The 19,685-nt window shown below is 50.4% G+C and overlaps 1 protein-coding gene across 2 annotated transcripts in view; it reads left to right on the plus strand.

The window, feature by feature from the left end:
* The window catches only part of PDLIM4 (PDZ and LIM domain 4), a 33,336-nt gene that overhangs the window by 9,370 nt on the left and 4,281 nt on the right, over positions 1 to 19,685 (plus strand). For both annotated transcript variants that reach the window (XM_085236864.1, XM_010719250.3), the window contains exons 2-5: positions 937 to 1,088; positions 7,893 to 7,977; positions 16,550 to 16,725; positions 18,384 to 18,541. In XM_085236864.1, coding sequence (XP_085092990.1) covers positions 937 to 1,088; positions 7,893 to 7,977; positions 16,550 to 16,725; positions 18,384 to 18,541 — 571 coding nt within the window. The remainder of the gene's footprint in view (positions 1 to 936; positions 1,089 to 7,892; positions 7,978 to 16,549; positions 16,726 to 18,383; positions 18,542 to 19,685) is intronic.

Here is a 19,685-nt window from a genome sequence, read left to right on the forward strand (position 1 = left end):
CTATTGAAGAGCAAAGGGTGAGCACTGATCTGCTCCGACAGCACGACAAAAGGCTCAGCATGGCATCAGCTCTGCTCAGCTGCACAGAGCGTTCAGAGCTTCCCGTGCACCTACAGGTTCAGGGCACAAACTCTGTGGTGATGCACTTACAGATGTGCTTACCTGTCCTGCCTGTGTGTTGCTCCGTTTTGTCTTATCCCGAAAGTTAAAAGCATAATTGGGTTGATGTAAAGGAAAGGGTAACTTCTCAAGGTTTTTCTGTGGGCTGTGGGATTGGCCCTATGTCTGACCACAGGCGGTACCCAGCCGTGTCAGTAGTACCTTGGGAAGGGAGTTGGAAGCTCTGTAAGGTTTTGATGTTCCTACACAAACAGTCAGGATGGGCTGTGGGGATCGATGGGCTGTGGGACATTCCATGAAGAGCTACAGAGTGACGGATCCTTGAACAACGGTCAGGAAAAACTGATGTGAAATGCAGCATCCCTGCAGGAAGCAATTAGGGTGACTGCTCTCACCCTTAAATTACATCTTTTTCCCAAGTTTTTATGTGCTTCTAGAGACTGATTCTCAGAGCTTGTTTTAAGGCCTGCGGGCTGAAGGAGTTGGACTTGATGGTCCTTACGGGTGCCTTCCAACTCAGGATATTCTGTGATGCTATGTTGAAGGAGGGCACTGTGGTATTCAAAGGGAACCTGGGCACGTGCTGGGGCTGATGGGAGCCCCATGGGCTGAGAGCTGGCACCTGATGGCACCTCTGTGTGGCGTGAACCCCAGAGATGTTGGTGTGAGCCCAGGTGGGACCCGAGTACTGTTAGTTTAGCAGGACACACAGGTCTTCTCCAGAGATGAGCACACTGAGGGAGTTGTTACTCCAAGAAACGTTAATTTCTTTAAATTGAACATTCTTTTAAATGCATCTTCTGTCTTCTCGCCTAGATTAACCCTGGAAGTAAAGCAGCCCTGGCCAACCTGTGCCCTGGAGACATCATTCTGGCCATTAATGGGGAGAGCACAGAAGCCATGACGCACCTGGAGGCACAGAACAAGATCAAGGCATGCGTGGAGCAGCTGCTGCTGTCTGTGAGCAGGTGGGGACGGCCTGCTGTGCTGTGTCCTCAGCAGTGTATTGCAGTGGTGCTTTGCTCTTTTTGCTCTTTGTGCCCTTGTGTCAGTTTTGGTTGATCCTTCTGCAGAAGGCTTGCAGCCAACCCCAGAGCAGGTGTGCCATGGGGTTTGGTTCTGGATGCATCCCGGTGCAGCTGTTCTGTGGTTTTAGACACACTGAGGCAAAAGCTGTTTTTGAAGGAGCACTGATAAATGAGTGGGTCTGGATTCTCCCTCGGCACCTCTCAAGGGTCCTGCAGGCTGAGCAGGGTCAGACCCTACAGACCTCCTGTGGGGGTCCTGCAGCTTCTGTAGACCTGAACAGGAGAAGCACTGGGGCCCAAACCCCATTTGGGAGAAGCCTCCCATATTCTGTTGGCTCCTACCCATCGTTTTCCTAAATGTCTCTTCCATGAATGTACATCTGGAGGTGCTGCCAGCTACACATGGCATTTTTGTTTCTTAATATTTCAAAGCAAAATGAAGGTTTGTTTTGGTTTCTTTGCTTTCTGTTGAAGTTAATCTTTTAGCTAAAGGCTTTTGATGCAAGTCACAAATGATCTATTCCTTATAAGGCTCCTAAATGGCTGCTGTCTCTTAACAGATTTAAATAAATTTGTCCTAATTATCCACTTCAGATTAAAAAGGCATTTCCTGCTATGAAGAGCTATCACTGAGTGTTTATGCTTCTCTTAGGAAATATGTGGCTTCTGACTGGTAGCTGGGTCCCAAAGCGTGGTGCAGCCACCCTGCTTGCTGCGTGAGGAGTGTTGCTGTGAAGCGCAAACCTGGTTTTGTTCCTGGGGGTTCATGGGGCAGAGGCACTTGCAATGCCTGACTACTGCAGGGACCACGGAGCCCAGCCATGCCATAGTGGTTACGTGGCTGCTACTTTGGGAAAGAAAGGGTGAGAAAAGAACTCTTCATGCAGGTGGAATTTTTCTGGCTTTCACCAGGAGCAGTTTTCAGGAGGCTGCTACCAAGTCCTGTTTCTTGGTCCCTTTTTAGCCATTGGCATCAATTGGCATTTCTTTGTTCATAGAAACAGAGTGGCTTAGATTAGGAGGGACCTTAAAGCGCATCTCATTCCACCCCTGCCATGGGAAAGGTTGCCAGCCTCTAGATCGGGCTGCCCAAAATGTCATCCCACCTGGCCTGCAGAGCCTCCAGGGATGGGGCACCACAGCCTCTCTGGGCAGCCTGGGTCGGTGCCTCACAGCCTCTGGGAAAAAATTTCTTCCTGATGTGTAACAGTTGTCTCTCCTCCTTTAGTTTAAACTAAAGCTATTCCCCCTTGTCCTGTCACTAACAGACCATGTAAAAAGTCTGTTCCCCTCCTGCTCGTAAGCTCCCTTCAAGTACTGGAAGGCAATGAGGTCTCCCTGGAGCCTTCTCTTCTCCAAACTGAACAGAGTCAATGCCCTCCAACTGAATTCATAGGATGCTCAGCCCTCTGACCATCCTCTGGTCCTACTCCAACAGCCCCACATCCCTCCTGTACTGGTAGCCCAGCCTGGGCACAGTACTGCGGATGGGGCCTCACAAGGACAGAGCAGAGGGGGACAATCTTTTGTTGAGTGAGATGGCATTGCAGGTATTCTTTTTTTGCCCTGAACGTTGACTTTCTGTAGACGTGTCGGTATGTGTAGTGTCATCCTGTAATGCTGAAGTTATTCAGTACTTATATGTCCATGTTTATATGCAGAAGATAAAACTTAGCTGAATAGTGAAAGGGAACATTGTCATCACAGCAGCTTGAAGACTTCTTTCCATCTGCCCAGCCAGATGTGGGGCTGTGCCAGCAGCCATCGCTCACTTGGTGCCCAGCAAAGCTCCAATTGCTCTGTGATGTGCCTGCTGGAGGTGGAAACTTTGTCATGCCTGGAACGGGCTCTGCCAGATGTGACTCAAGTGCCTTGATGAAATCATCAGATTTTTCAACTTTTTTTTTTAAATCTGTAAGCTGACAGCTGTATGGCTGCCCCCAATTCATGGCTATAGAACAGGGACAGGAGGAGGGTCTCCCACCTGGCAGGGACTGAGAGAGTCAGGGACAAGCATTGGAAGTCAGCCACTGAATTGTGGGCATTAAACTCCGAGCTGAAGCTGTTGTGCATCCTGCTGTAGGAACCTGATGGAAGTTGCTGTTTTGAGGCAAGATAATTCAGGGGTTTCTGACCTTTATCCCCGCGGGTATGTTAGGACAAAGATGATGCTTTTGTTTTACTTCAGCATGCTGTGCTGACGGCACAGTGGTTCAGGAGCTGCAGCAGTTTTGCCCTGTGCAAGCATTGTGCAGTCCTGCTGTTCGCCCATATCCTATAAAGGAGGTGATTTGTTCTTCAGAGCCGTTTCCCATTTTGGTGCTCTGCAGCCCAGGGCTTGCTGGCAGCAGCGTTCGCTCCTCAGAGGAAGCTGGCTGTATCATAGAATCATATCTGAGAGTCTTTTCCATCCTTCCTGATTCTGTGATTCTGAGTGTATGTAAATGCAGATTTAAATCCCCTGGATGGATGCAGAGAGCAGCAGGGGCCCATGGGGAGGTCTGTGTGTGGGGCAGCTTAGCTCACAGCAAGGCCATCACAGGGCCTTATGGTTGTTCAGCTGTGGGGTTCTTTAGAAAGCAAATGAGAGTTTTTCTGTGACTCCTCCTGATGGGAAACTCTGACACCGGTGTCACTGTGACATGTAACAGGGTTGGTTTGATTTTCAGGTTGTATTCAGTGAATTGCCTTTGACTGAAAGTAGGAAAGCCAGAACGGGTGAAAACCTTATGGGGAGGAAAAAAACAGGAAGGGTTGTTGGCCATCCAGTGGGGCAGGCACACAGACCTGGGTGTCCCGACAGCAACCTGACCCACCTGGGCTCTGTGTGCATAGGGTGCATAGAGCCCTATGATGGAGATGCAGTGGGAGATGCTGATTATCATTTATCGGGGTCACCTGATGAAGATTCTCAGTCACACTGAAGGGTAAGCAAATAAAGAACCAGGATGAGTGGTAGTTTGTGTGCAGGATAAACCTCTGGGGTGCAAAGCTTTCCCATGCAGCACAGACTGTTTGCTCCCTGTGCTTGGGAGGAACCAGCTGAAATGGGTTTTGTACTGGGATAGGGACTGGCACCAGCGAGGTGTGACTGTGGTGAACTGCAAATGGACGTGGGCCTCTTCCTTAGCACAGTCTGTCATTAGAGACCTTACACTGGGTTTGGCTCTCTTGCCCGGTGGCATGGCAGGAGCTGCCTCTGCTTTCAGTCTGGAAGAAGACAAACAGTGCTTCTGACCAAAGGCAAACGTGCAATTTCCTGGCAGCACGATGGGAAGCAGTGCTGAGAGCAGCCTGGCTCTGCACTGAGTGCTGGGAGGATGGCAGGAGGGGCATGCAGTGTCTCTGCTGAGCAGCAATGAGAAGTTGTGAGAACTGAATAATTGCAAGCTGGAAAATCGCATCTGGATTCTTTTTGATGCTTATTAAAATGATTTTTTTTCTCCCCTTAAACCACCTTGTTCTCCTCCTGGAAGGCTGTCAGCCCTTGGGCTGGTGTATGCTGTGTGCTCCGGCCCTGAGCTAACTGGCACAACAGCACAGCTTGGCCTCTTCTCACATAATGCTATGTAGTGTTCTTATTTTTTTCTAAAGAAAGCCTCGCCTGTTCCTTTACACATCGGTGTCTCTTGTGGTTCTGGTGCAGCCCTGGTTATTTGAGAAGACTTATTTCTTCAGATAGGGCTATGCTTCAAGAGAAAGCAGCCACAGAGCTCAGTTGGAGCTATGCTTTGCTGAAACCCATGTGAGACTGCAGCGCGGGCTCTGCTCTCTCCTGTTTGTCCCAGGGTAGGGATTCTCAGGAAGGTGCCTCCCTGGAAGAGGAAGCCCAGCGATGGGATTTGCCTGGACCCACACGTCGCTGACTTTCTGGAGTCCCAGTGTCTCTGCACGCATCTTTCTGGATGCTCCATTGGCCTGAGCCACGCTGCTGGGAGATGGAAGTGTTACGGTGCGCGATGTACCTCCTGGAAACTTGAGAACAACTGAAAAAGTGAATCACAGCTTCCCTTCTGGAGCCATGTGAAGACGAACAGAGGGGAAAACCAACAGTGTTCCAGTGCCTGGCACCAGGGGAGAGAAGGCAGCAGCCCTACAGCTGCGCTCTGTGTGAGGTGCTGCTGCGGTAGGGGCTGATCCTGCAGCCCCATGGTGAGCATCGTGAGCATCCCCTCCTAGCAGAGCAATGGCCGTGTGAGCAGCAGGAATCACCTCTGCAGCTGAGACCTTAATGGTGGGAGATGGGCAGAACCCAAAGCTGCTGCTCTGCAGAGGCACTGAGCAGATGTGGTCATAAGGGAGAGGTGGTGGCACATCCTGGGCTGCACTGCTGAGCGCTGCATGTGAGCATGGAAAGGGCTGCAGGAAGGGATTCTTACAGTATGAGAATGGCTGTCAATGCAGAGAGCAGGAATGGCAGATTGCTACCAGGTGCAAAAACATTGCTGTGAAAATGTGTGAGTGATCCTTTGAAAGTGATACGGAGTCTTTTTAGAAAACAAATTGTGGGGTAAAAGGTGTCTGCAGCTTGCTTTATTTGTTTTAGCCTTGTCTTGTTAATGACTCTGTTTCCCACGCAGCCTCATGTTGAAGGGCCCGGGTCAGGTTATTTTCCTTAGGATTGTCGGAGCAGCCATCAGAATAGAGCAGAGTGTTGTTAATGCAGAGTAATGATTTCCACATAGCTGACTTTAATCCTCTGCGATGTATCTGAAAACACTTTTCCTGTGAATTAAACAGCTTGTGTAATTGTGGTGTCTGAGCTCTCAGTCATTGTGTTGCAGAGTGGATTGGCCTCTGCTGTGCCTGAGCAGCACAGGGTGAGTGCCTTAGGGTGGCCCTGCTGAGCCCAGAGCCCCTAATGGGTCTCCCCGGTGCTGGGGATGCTGCTTTGGGTTCATTCCTGTTCCCCCAGGAGAGGGGAAGTCTCTGAGCAGGAATGCCCCCAGTGCTTCAGTAGACCTTGGTTTCTCTTGGGTAGGGCTGGCTGATCCCCTCTGCTTGGCAGGAAGTCTCTGAAGATGTTGGATAGAACCGAAGCTGTGCCGTATCGATTTAATTTCAGAGCAGCTCAACTGGAAGCTGCTGCTGAGGTCAGTCTGGGTTTGTTCCAGCCATTGCTGAAGGCTGGTGAGGTTGTATCTTGTGTATGTGGGGAAACTTCTGGTTGCTCCAGGGGAGTGATGGCAAAGCTTTCGAGTTTCATCATTAAAACCAACTATGATCAGGCTTCTAGCTGGGTGCCAGCACTCTGACCGCCTCTGTCACTAAGTGTGCAGACCCACAGCTCTGGGAAATGCACATTTAGCTGCGCTCTGAGATGGGGTCGGTGGGTGGGGGGCTGCAGCCTGGCAGTGCTTGTGCATAGAGGATGTGCTGCTGCTTATCGCTCCTATCTACTGCAGGCAGGATGGCTTTGTGGCTCGCACTTATTTACTGGCAAATCAAAATCTTTGGGGATTTGTTTTTATATGAGCTGTATTCGGCATGTGGGCTGCAGAGCTCTGCAAACAGGAGAGTCAACCGTCTGCTCCTCAGCAATGGTGTGAGCTAGCATTGGGCTGATGCAGAGCGTGGGGGGAAAGCACAGAAACTAATGAGGTCTCTGCCAATGTAATTAGGAGCTTTCATTGTTCTGGGCCTCTCGATGAGATTCTGAATGCAGAATTCTGGTTCTGAATGTGGAAGCAATACATGCAGCAGCAGATGATGGTGAATGCTGGGAATGCTGCCGTTCCCAGGAAGGTCAGCTTCCTCTGTCCCAGCAAACAGCAATCTGGGAGACCAATTTAGGCAGAAAGGTCTGAGCCTAAAATCAAGTAATTGTGGTAGAGAGAGCTTATCAGAACGAGACATCTAAGTAGGAAAAAAGATCAACATCCTTCCTGTTGAAAAAAGCAGCGACAGTGAGACAGAATGGTGATTTGGAGCAAAAAAGCCTCCGTCCTCAAGACAGCATCCCCCTGTGCATGAAGGGCAGTGGCAGTCTTTGCTTTTTTGGGTTTTAGGTCAGGCTCTGAGTTTGTGGGGTGCGTGGTGGTGTGTGTAAAGCAGCGCTGCCTGCAAGTGGGTTTCAGTGGAAGATACTGAACCCAACACTCCTCATCACGGATTCCTGGGTTAAAACTATGCTCCTTCTTTTTCACACTCAGACTCTGCAGATAATTAAACCCAAACTGAACACAGCACATGTGGTCAGAGGCCGGAGTCCAAGCAAGGGCACTGGGCTGCAGTGAGTGATTGGTGCCTCCTGGAGCAAGAACACTTTCATTAAGGTGTGCGTGCAGGCAGTGAGGTTCAGCATGATGATGTGCACTGTGTGCTGCATTTCTCTTCTCACTCCTTATCCCTGGTGAGGATGAGAAGCAATGGAGCAGGCTTTGTCCGTTCTGACAGCAACATATGGGCAGTTGTATGGTGATGTCTTTGCAGAACCAATGTTATCTGCTTCCCATTTGGTTCCTGAGCAGCACAGACCTCCAAGTTGTGTGCTGCCTGGTGTGGCAGTGCTGGAGGGATGCAGGTGAATGAAAACTGGATTTCAGGACTTTCCCCAGCAGCTGCATTGAAAGGGATGAGATGGCTCATTCTGTGCTTGCCTTCTCACTGGGAAGCAGCTGTTGTTCCTACTGTTTCTGTATTCGTTTCTGCCATGTTGTACATGTATGTTCTTGGATATCTGTATCTGTTTTTTAGAAGCCTCTTTTTAAATCTAAACTGAATGTGCCTGATTTCCTGTTACAGAGCTGAGGGGAGGAGCTGGTCACCACCCATACTGGAGGATGGGAAGGCACAAGCTTACCGCATCAACATCGAGCCTGAGCCGCAGGTAGGGGAGCAGCAGGACGGCTGTACTGGGTGTGCTGGGCAGCAGAGCTGGGTCTGGGAAAGTGTTCTCCTGGGTTTGTGGGCAGAAATGGCAGTGTGGGGATGGGGCAGAAAGTAGGGCAGGAGAGGAACTGGTGCCTGCCTGGAGCAGCAAGGCTGGGGCTCAGGGATGGAGCTTATGGTCCCCAGCTTGCAGTGCCCTCCCACTCTGCTTCCTGCTGCACCTGCGTCCTCCTCCTCTTTCCTAAATTTACCATGTCCTCCTAACCCTGTGGTGGTGATCTGCTTGCAGGGTGGTTGTGTGGGTTTGCCTATGGTCTTCTCTCTTCCCGTCTCACTCCTTTCTCCTCCTTTTTCTATCTTTCAGCTGTTCTCCCCTCTGTCTTCAGCTCTTTCTCTCGACCTTCCCGTGCACCCTGCGTGTCCTGGCCCTGTGTCTGCAAGGTGATGGCACTGCTGCCTGCAGTAGCCAGAAGGTGATGGGCTGAGCTGATCTCGTCCTGCACCCATCTCCTGCCCATCAGGTCCTTAGCAAATTCACAGGTGACTCTGGCTCTCCTCAAAAGGCAGAGGAAAGCTGTCTTTCTGCTCCCGTTCAGCATCCCAGCTAGCTGAGTGTGCTGCATGGGATAAAATTCTGCAACGGCCGTAGCCATTGTTCTCAAACACCACTCATATGGTTCTTCTCTGCCCAAAGGTGGTTTGTGTTGGAGGCCGTTCCATAAGAGCCCTTCTCCAGTGCTTGCAAAACCCCCGGGAGCAGGTGCTGCTGGCTTGGCTCTTCTGCTCATTGTAGCAACCAAGCATCCTGAGTGGACTCTGAGGCTCCAGGTTGAATACCAAAGCAGCTAACGTGATACTGCTGGGGGTAGCATTTGCCGTGTTCCCTTCAAGGAGTGAGGAATTGACCTGACAGCACTGGAAGTTACCCAACGATGAGCTCAGTGTGGGGAGGATGGGGTCAGGTCCTCTGTGTGCCACCAAGATCGCTGCATTCACACCCATTGATGCTGTGGCCATTGCAACTGATTTGCCAAAATTTTGCTTTCCTGTGTGGTGAGAAGGGGCAGCAGATGGGGACGAGGGCATTCACTTGAGCTGCAGCACAGTGGCCATGTCCCTGCAGAAGGGACCCCTCTTGTCCTCTTGTCCCTCTCGCAGCGTGGGGACCAGCTGGAGCCTTGGCGTTGAGTTCTGGCCGTGCGTGCTTCATTAATCCATTACAGCAATCTCTCTTCTGACAGGCCTTCTTAATAGACTTTGATGTGCCCAAAACCCTATGAATAATGTTAAATAAGGAACAAATGTGCAGCGGTTCCACTGCCAGATACAACATTTCTGACATTTAATGCAGATTGGGTTTGATTCCTACTATTAATATATGCTACATATGGATCTTTTTAAAAAATTAGACAGTTACATAAAGTGTCATGAAGGGGGCAGGGATGGATTTCCCTGACTCCAAACCTACACAAACAATGTCTAAATCTGGAGCAATCAGTGGCTAACCTAAACACATCTGTGGCAGGGCACCAGGAAAGGCCTGGGAGCGTGATGGAGTGGGTTCAGAGAGCACATTCCTGCTCTTCCCAATGGCTGCAACCCAGGGGCTCCATGCAGCTGGTGGGCAGCAGCCCATTTCCCATTTCTTCTCACCCAACAGCCTCTTGGATCAGGGTAGTTACTGGATGGAAATCCACTTTCTGCTGGTATTCAGAGCTTTGCATTATCACAGAAATCCTCTGGCTTGCCCAATGCTGAGGATAACTGAGCTCTGGGAGTGCAGCCTATTGCAGAGCTGGCCATCATCCCATGGGAGAAGAGCACTCAGCCCCGTGTGACATCAGATCCATCCCTGCCATGACAGCTCTTGTTAGACTGCAGGAAGCAAAAGGCTTGGTGTCAAGTAATTGCTTGGCTCCAGTGTGCAACCTCTTAGCATCTGAAAAAACACAGTCTGCTTTGAGATGCGAGGTTAAAACATAAATCCCTCTGGAATTCTGCTCTCAAATTGCAGTAATTTGCAATAGGTTTGGGATTTGTCCTTGAAATAGTTTTAGGATACTTACCCCAAGTGGCAGAGCAGCTCATGTGTGTTGAGTTCATACACCACCAAGTTTGATGATCTGGTTTACTGGGTGAGCGGGTTGCCCAACACGTCTCTGTGTGCCTGTGAGGTTTGTTCTGTGGTTTGATTTTGAGTCATTTGAAAGCAAATGAATGTTCTCAGTCCATTGCAATGCGTTGAGCTGCTGTACTGGTAACCTATGTGAGATCATCTCTACCTCTTCATTACCAGCATCGTTAGCAAGCGAGCTTCGATAATCCCAATGCATGAAAGAGGAAAGAATGTTCTGTGGGTCAGTGGGGAAAAAAATAGGATGAAATTTTCAAAATGGTGTTGGTTTGTGTTGTTTTTTTTTTTTATTGTTGTTGTTTGTTTGGTTGTTTTTTTTGCTATCCAAGTACCTTGCATAGCTTGCTCTCATCAAAAGTGAATAGGAGCTGTAATAAAATAATGACAGCTTAGGCGAATTTAGGACAAAATAGCCCTTCATCCAGTGGCATTTCCTAAGGGTAGGTGTGCTGTATTGTTTTCCTTGATAACATCTGTTCAAGGCATGACTGCTGGCATGGGGAAGGAGAGATAGCATGCTGCTGCACTGGGGAACACTTTTCACTGCCTGTGTGAAAGCACACGGAGCTCTGGTTGGTCCATAGGGAAAGCTGACTGCGGTTTCCCTTTCTGCTTATCTGGAATGATCATTCTGTGCAGCCACTTGTTATCACTTCTACATCCCGAGGTGCTCCTGAGCCACCAACACGATCAGTAAATAACCCTGAACACGGCGGTGCTCTCTGACTTCTCTGCAGGGAGCAGAGTGCAGTCTGTGCAGGAGGGCTCTGCCTGGAAGCATTATGGAACCACGAGGAGCACATCCTGCACCCTCAGCAGGGCGCACGCTCCCTGCTTGTCCTGCTTTCCTGTGACAGTGTTAATGAAGCAGCTCTGCTCGTACAAAGCCCTCCTCTGTCTGCTTGTTAAACACACCCTTGCATGGCTGATATTAAAAACATGCCCTCTGTGCTGGAGCGGGCCAGATAAATGGAAACACATTTTGATCATTCTTGCCGTTCTTGGGTAACTTTTTCCGTTGCTGTGGGTTTCGAAGAGGCTGTGGAGGAGCTGGATCCCTTGGGGACAAAGGGCTGAGGGGCTCCGTGTGCTCCCACTGCAGTGGCTGCTCCTGGGGGTGGGGACCCGGTGCCCCCACCAGTGGCCGTGCAGCTCTGCAGTGCTTTGCTAATGGGCAGAGACTGTCCTGCAGTCAGATGTGTGCTGTGCTCTATCAGAGCAGAACACATGTGAGCACAGAGCTGGAATACTTTCCTAGCTTATCCCAAAAGCACTTTTTAATTTTTATTATTATTATTATTAATAATAATGCCTCGTTTTACATCCTGGAGCGGCTTCTCTTGAGAGCACTCCTTCAGCAATGGGTCGGTGCCTCCCGCCCCTCTGAACAATTCTGGATGTTAAGAAATCCCTAGCCATCACTTGCAGATGATTTAGGAACTTCCCCATCCGTGCAATTGCACATCAGATAGCTGCTGTCGGGGCTGCTGTAATCCTGCTTCATTTAGCACTGGAAGGAAATGTTCTGCTGCTCCTCTTTGCTGCTTTTGCTTCTGATCCCCCGCTCCTACACAGGAGGGACAGCAGGGCTTGTTTGGGTGTTGGTGTAATTACTCCTTGTGCACAAATCAAGGCTGCTGTATGGAGAGATGTGCGTCTCCGAAATGGGGTTTTGTGTTTTTGAACTCGTGTCAGATGGTGGGGCTCAGCTCAGTCCTGCTCCGTGCTGCAACAGCTCTAAGAAATGCAATGGGGGCTTTCTCATAGCTGGCAGAGGTTTAGCAGTTTCAGAATGTAATACAAAAATAGGCCAAACTGAGTCCTTATGGAGGAGGCTGTCATTGCAGAGTGCTGCCTGCAGCATCCTGTGCTCTGGGTGGTGAGACAGAGGGCTTTGCTGCTGGGCAGATGTCTGCAGGATGCATGCAGTGAGGAGTACGTGGCAGGAGAGCTCTCCTTTGTACGGTGGTTTGTACCGAAATAGAGTCTTGGCAGAAGAGCTGAGGTCCACTTCATGAAATAACTCGCATTCTCCGTTCATCCAGCTTCAGCAAACTGTGTTCTTATCTGATGATCTTCTGAGCTGAGCCCGGCAAGCAGTGCTGTGCTCGGTGAGGCTGACACCCACTTGTTTGCACAGCAGCACGCAGCCAAGCCAGCAGTGTGCTCACAGCATAGCAAATCTCTGCCAGGGAGCTGTTAAAGTTTGTGTGGTGTGAGGGGGAGTTGGTGCCCTCCTGTCCCAGCTGCATCTCACCAGCAGCCAACCTCCTGCCCCGCTGTGCTGCTCAGCTCTGTTCCTAACTGCTCACCTGAGGATGATTTGGAATAGATAGAGAGAAGTGGCTGCACAGCATGGGCCAAAGCTGGAGGGTCGATCCATTCCTGGGGGCATGCCACAGCATCTGTCTGTTCTTTGCATTAAGACGAGCACAGTGCTGTCTGCCCTTTGCCTCCTTTGTGTGCTAATAAGATTTCCAGGACTCTGAACCACTTTATCAGATACGAAGTGCTGTGCTTGCTATTGCAAAGCTGGGGATAGAGCGGAAGGGATGTCTGTGTTGTGGTTTTGTGCAGAGCCTGAATTTCAGTCCTGAGGGATGTGCTGTTGTACGCCCATGCAGCATCACCAAGCCCAGGGTTGCAGCTGGCTTTCCCAGCACTGCACCACTTTCAGGTATGGCTGCAGCCCTGCACATATTCCAGTACAAAAGTGACCCTGGCTCTGCAGAGAGGTACTTCTGCCCTCTGCTCCCCCACGGTACCCATCATTTAGCTGTACAGTGCAGAGGTCAGGGCAGAGGAATGCCGGCTGCGTCCCTGGGGCGCATCTGAGCTCAGTGACAGCAGCTCAGGGAGCAGCTGGCTCCATAGCTCTCCCTCCAGGAGGGATATGAGTGACAGTATGGTCACAGTGGGACCTCTGTGCAGTGACCCGGGTGTGAGCAATGCACTAACTCAGGATTTTGGCAGCACACGTCTGGCTGCTGCTGTCCTGCTTGTAGGAAGGCAGCGGGTCTGAAGTACGTCAGGGAGCTGCTGTTGGCTGAGCTGAGCTGTCAGTGACCTTCAGCTCTGTTAGGTCTGCTGCTGGGTGTTTATAAAGGCAGCAGGATTGCCCCCCCTCCCTGCTTTGCCTTAGGAAAATAAACAATGCGCAGAGCAAAGCGCGGTTGGTGCCATCCTATGGCTGTGAGCCCTGGATGTGCTCTGGTCCCTTGAGGTGCCTCTCATGCTGATGTTTTGGTTTTAGTCTCTGTAAGACAAGGCTCATTCTGTGCTCCTGCACTCTTAAGGGTCTAGCTGAAAGCGTTGTGAAGTGAGCACGTTTTAAATGCTTTGGGTCACAACATTATTACATCTTTTGTTCTGCAAAGCTGTGCCTAAAGCCTTTATGGGGACAGAAACGTGAGTTCCCACAACTTCAGAAGCAGCACTTGTGCAGTGAATGCCTCGAGGGCTGTGGGCAGTGACTGCTGCAGCGCTGCAGTGCGATGGAGGCAGCTCTGCATGCTGAGGGAAGGGCTTGGGTTTAAATCCATCATTAAAGTCTTCCCAGTTCTGGATCTGGGTATTATTCCCATTGAGCACACTGTTTCAGCTGCCTGCTTGCCTTGATGTATTTTTAAAAATCCGAGCGGATTTATGCTTTTTGTTGACCCTAAAAATGTTGGTTACAAAATATGATATAAACTCTTCCAAAAAGAGAGAAGAGACTGAGACGAATTCCCTAAACCCTTCCAAAATTCCTGGTTGGCTGCACGTTTTTTCTAGCTATGGGAACACTTATTCTAGCAGGGATTAGCTTGACAGAAGTGTTTAATTTCTGAGTCTTCTCTTGCGTTGTGGATTTGACTTAAAGCCTGGGAAGGGAAGTTCCAATTCAGCTGCACCAGCGGAGTCTGCAGCACAGCTTTTGTGAGCCAGCAGAGCAGAGCCTGCTCTTACCCAGGGTTTGCCTAGAAACAGCGCAGCCACAGAATATGTTTGTATGCGTATTCTGTCTTTCTTGCATGTGGTCCCTGTTCTGCTGGATGGAGCTGCTGGAGCTGAGCAACACCTGTGTGAGGGGAAAGCATTCCTGCTGCCACTGTGCACGGACAGGTCGTGGGCTGAAAACATGTCTTTGTGCCAGCAGTTGGTGCAAAAGAAACATTTTTCATTAGGAAGTGGAAGGTCCGTTCCTGGCCAATGTAAGGGTTTGGGCAAAGCTGCCTGTTAATTGGCTGAGCAACGTTTGGCAGGAGCTGCAAAGCCATGAACCACTCAACCTGGGCTCCAGGAGCCCCAGATGCTGTGTGTCAGCTCAGCCCCTCCCAGTGATGGATGCTCCTCAAAGGCAAGCATGAGAAAGCAGATTGCACATCTCTGCTCTGCAGGCTGCAGGAGCTCTCCTCGGTGAAGCTGAGCAGGCCAGCACTCAGAATGGGTTTGCAAACCCTCTTAATTTAAGAGAGGCCATAAAAAGCAGGAAAAAAAGCCAGCGGAGAGAAGCAAATTAGGTCCCAAAGGGGGAAGAAACTTTGTGATCTTGAATTTTGAGAACTGGAAAGAAATCCATCTGGTTCTAGGTTTCTGAGAACGAAGGCGTGAGCGCTGTGCATGATGTAAAGCCTCATGCAGGTCTCGTGGGAAAACTCTGAACCAGCTTTTGTGATGGAAAAAGGGAGACTGAACTCGATCCAGGGAATGGTTTTTCATGCAAGAGGGAAGATTTTAGCAGAGAAGTAAAGACAAAGAACAAAGCTCTTTGTGCACATAGAGGGGAAAATGCTTTCTATGTGTTCCCCTTCAGCTGCCCCCTGATGCCAGCTTGGCTCAGCAAACCTGCACAGAGCTGGGGAGGCTCAGCAGGAGCCCATCTGCCTGATTTGTCCCTGTTAGGGGTTTGGGGCTCCCAGCCCCACTGGGGTAGCAACACCCTGCTGGTCCTGGCACTCAGCGCTGGGTGCCCGTCCTTGGGTAGGGGCTGGACTGGACAGACCTGATGCTTTATGAATTGCTGAGTGGGGCAGGAAGGAGCACACCATGCTTCGTGAGCTGCTGTGGGTCATAATAAGCCTGCAGAGGGAAAGGCTCTGTTGTGCTGCGAGGAGGGCAGGAATCCTGGCACGTGCCAATGGACACAGTGCTGTTTGGGTCGTGGAGCCCACAGCTCCTGGTGTCCTGCCATCCAGGGGCACGTGCTGCTGCTTGCCTCCCCAAATCCTTTATTATCCCTATTTTCCTCCCCATGTCATCGTTGAAAGTATATTTCTTTATTTCCCTTGAAATAGCAATGTCAATCTGGGATCTGGAAACCTGCAGCCTGGTTGCAATTTTTAGGGTTTTTTTTTTTTTAAGAGCAGAAATTGGGGAATAGTTAAAAATGTTATTCCTGGCAGCAGAATTCCCTTTTTAATAGCTAATTTGGAGCAATTGGATTGAAAACCACTTTCCCACGTGTGTGCAGGTGTGCTGTGTGGTGATGGCACCCAGGGCTGCAATCACACATCTGGGGTACGGGGAAACGTGGGGGCCCCGTCCCACAGCTCTTACTAAAGCCCTGTTTTTATCAATGGGGGGTTTGCCCGAGGAAGGCTGAAGGATTGGACTTGCAAAATGTTTTTCTGGCAGGATCTGTTTTTTATTTCTTTTAACTGTTCGTTTTTACTACGCTTGGAAGTGCTGGGGTTTTCTCCTCTGCACCAGTGATAGACATTTGTTTCCCATTAGTATTTATTGGATGGTTTTGGTCAGATGTAGGCTTTGTGTTAGAGCCCATGCTATGTGCTTTGCTGGTTGTTTGCAGGTATTTTTCCTCTCTGCTCAGCTCTTGAGCCACAGATGTGGGCAGTGCTCTCCTTTGGAGCGGGGCAGCAGCTCTGCACGTCAGCCCTGGGATGGGTGGAAACATTAAAGAGAGCACGGCTGCCTGCAGAAGGGCCTATTTCTTTCATCACCACGGGTGTGTTTCTGACTCATGTGGATGGAAATAACTGCAAGTAGGCAAAAGTGTGGGAATTCCAGAGAAAAACCCAAGAACTCAGCTTTGGGTCATACCGCGTGCCCACAGAGCGGCCGGCTGCCGCTGTGCTTTGCTGGGTGAAGCAGCAGGAAGGTGCTGAGCACTGCAGGAACAGCCGTGGGGACTGGAGCAGCCTCCCAGCCCTTCTCCTGCGGAAATAACAAATGTGCTTTTACAGGAGAGTAAATGGAGAATCCTTGGCCACGGCCAGCCCTGGAGAAACAGGCAGGTTTGTGATTAGAGACCAGGAAAGGCTGCATAGATTCAGCAAGATCTAATTACAGACTGTTCTCCTGGTGCAAACCTCTAATTTCCACGGCGTGTATAAAATACGACTACCGCAGTTTCACATCGCACAGCAGCCTCGTGTTGCATTCGCACCAAGAGCAAGAAACCTCATGCTTTTTCTGCTTTTTTCTTCCATTGCAGGATAACGGACCTGCAGTGGGCAAGAGGCCCATGCCCCACACTGCAGGTGGGAGCCCAGTGGACAGCAGGCAGGCACTGAGCCTGCAGCACTCTCAGCCCGGCCGGCCGCATGCCAGCAGTGCCGATGCTGCCTTGCCACTGCAGCTCAGTGGGCTGCACATCTCTCCTTCCCAAAGGTATGAAGCACGTGGTGTCAGCATGCAAAGGGACTTCGGTTTGCCATTGACAGCTCTTTGCTTGCATCCTGCTGAGGACAGGAGAGGTGACAGCTGGGGTGGTGCTCCCAGAGCTCCTCGCAGCACTGGGTTTGGTTCCTGCATTGTTGGTCAAGTGGAGGTGGGAGGGAAAGCAAAAACTGGAGCTTGGCAGATGCCAGATTCTGAACAGAACTCATGTGTTTGCAGGAGCCACAAAACCCTTGTGTGAATATCAGGGCAGTGCTTGATCATCTGTCTCTGAGGTGGCCAAACATTCTGCTATCCCAGGTCCACATAAGACCCCTCTGCTGCTGATGACCCCCAGCCTGGGGCTGGCGCTGGGGGGTAACACGTACATCACCATCCTGGTTCTTCAGAGCATGCATTCAAATGGGATCAATGGGTTTTGTCCTCCATGATCTCAGCAGCCAACCCTTGAAATGGGCGCTGGAATTGCTCACAAAGAAAACAGAGCCCGATGAAATGGGATGTTTATAAATGTACAGTCTGCTCAGTGCAGCTGTCCGGGAGCCCACTAAATAAATGCTCTCAGGAAAGAAAAAGCTTTTATACCAAGAGCAGCCCAGGTGGGTCTTGCTGAGGCAGGCTGGGCTTCAGGCTGCCATGCTTTCACACATCCTGTGCTGGTGGTGATTTATGCTCCCCAGCCTGTATCAAATACAGAGAGCATAGAGAGTTCCTGTTCACCTCCAGAACTGTGTGCCAGTATGAATTCGTGTTGTGCTGGCTCTGCAAGCCTGGGGTTATTCCCTGCTCCAGGAAAGGGAATGAATTTGGAAAGAAGGGCACCACACAAAAACCCTAATAACAAAGTCTGATGTTATCTGTCCATGTGGAGCAGGCTGTGTTTGGGGCTGGGTATGGCACTGCAGGGGGGAGGCGGTCAGGCAGCACTGGGCTGTGTGCAGCTGTCTGATGAGGCTGTAGGATCTCACTGTTTTATGGGGCTTGTGGTGACCTCGGTGTGCTTGGCACTCAGGAAGGAAAAAAGCTTTTCTCACAGAGCTGCTGTATACTCTCAGGCCCCAACAAAGCACAAAAACACTTGAGCTCATCTCTACTCAGCAGGACAATTACACATTGAAAGGATGCTTCTCAGCCATCCTGGCATAATGCTTTACCTTGCTCTTTCTCTCTTGTACCCCACGTGGATGTGCTAATTCAGAGCCTTCCAACAGAGCACCAACCCAGAGGAACCGTGGTGAGAACAGCAGTCCCCTCCATGCCTGCCAACAGGGAGCTTACACGGGGGTGGATGGATTCCCTTAGACCTACATAATTAAATGTGTTGTTTCGTCCTTTTCATTTTTCCCTCCAATAAATGCCATGTGTGGTAGGGAAGTGTGCAGTGTTTGTGAGCAGCTGCCCTCTCTCCTGAAGGCATCCAGTAGCTGGTCCTGCCCTGGCTGCCTTGCTCAACAGGGAACAAACAGGAAACAAGCTGATCCCAGTTGGAATAGCTCTGTGCCGGGATGGGCATGCCTTCAGGCCTGGATTACAGGGAAGAGAGGTGTTGTGCTGCATCTGTGTGAAACTGGATTCCATCCAGGTACATCCCTGATGAGCTGATGATTGCTGTGTGTATCTGATCTGAGTATTTCTTTGTTTTCAAATAGCATCGACCCCTTAAAGTCCCTCCCACGGAACAGAAACGGGATCGACGTGGAGTCAGATGTCTACAAGATGCTCCAGGATTATGAGAGGCCCATCTCGGAGCCCAAGCAGTCGGGCTCCTTCCGCTACCTGCAGGGCATGCTGGAGGCTGGGGAGAACGGTAGGAGGCTTGCTGATAGCATTGTGCTGAGTGTCCCCAAAACACCTCCAATCTGTCCCTCCGTGCCCCTCTTCATGACCCTGCAGCCACCAGGATGCTATTGCTGGCTTAGCTGTCTCCCTTTTCCCTTCTGAGCTTCGGGTGCTGGGGGCTGCGAAGGGCCCTGGCAGGAGCTGGGGGTGTTTCTGCATGCTGACCAGCTGGGCTGTTCCTGCTGCTCAACTGTGCACTGCCCACAGCTCAGCTAGAGCTGTGCTGGTTCTTCGCATTTGCAGAGAGCATCTCCATGGCAGCTGTGTTCCTGAGATTGTTGGTGCAAATGTAATGGTTGAAAGCAGTTTGGTAGGATCATTGATGAAAGATTAAATGCCTTTTTCAATAAATGGCATTTACATAAGGATGTGGATGGTCCTCAGCAGGAATAGAGATCAGGAGCTTCTGGCTCGCTCTTAGCTCAGTCCCAGCTTCCTGTCTGCTTCATTAACTCAGGTCATCGCCAGCTCTGTGCATTAAAAAATAAGATCCCCAGAAGGTACATTTCAGCTTCTTTTTATTTGCTTTTCAACCTTAAGTCCTTTGAGGCTTTTATGTTCGAGCTTTCAGGCTTCTCTTTGCAATCACTGGGGCTAAAAGCTTCTTCTCGTTTCCTTCCAAGAGCCTCTTACTCTAATCATGTGAATCCAGGAACTTAGATTTTATGGGAAAATACCAACTGCTGCAAATCTCATTATGAAGTTCCAAGAGTCGTAGGAAGTCAGGGCGCTGTGCTGCAGTTTGAAATGAAAGAACGATCTGCTTTGACTAGGAGAAGGAGGATACAGGAGGATACGAAGATGCCTGGGGGCTGTATGTCTGCCAGCAGCCCTGCAGTGCCCCAGCTGTTGCATAACAGACCAGCAGTTATGGGCACCTGAGTGATGAGCATTTCTCCAGCACAGAGCTCCTATTGCTTCAGCAAAGTTCAGATGACCAGCAGTGCTGCTGCTGGGTTGTTTGACTGCTTCCAGCCCTCTCCCTTTTCCTTAAGCCATCACATGTCACAAAGACACAGCACTTGGCCCCAGGCTGCTGATCTTTAGATCTGCTCTGCTGGGGCTGCTGGCTGGGGGCTGAGGGATGCGGGGCACTGCTCCTGGTGGCTGCA

Source organism: Meleagris gallopavo, chromosome 15 (assembly GCF_905368555.1).
Source record: "Meleagris gallopavo chromosome 15, MGAL_WU_HG_1.1, whole genome shotgun sequence".
Classification (NCBI taxonomy): domain Eukaryota; kingdom Metazoa; phylum Chordata; class Aves; order Galliformes; family Phasianidae; genus Meleagris; species Meleagris gallopavo.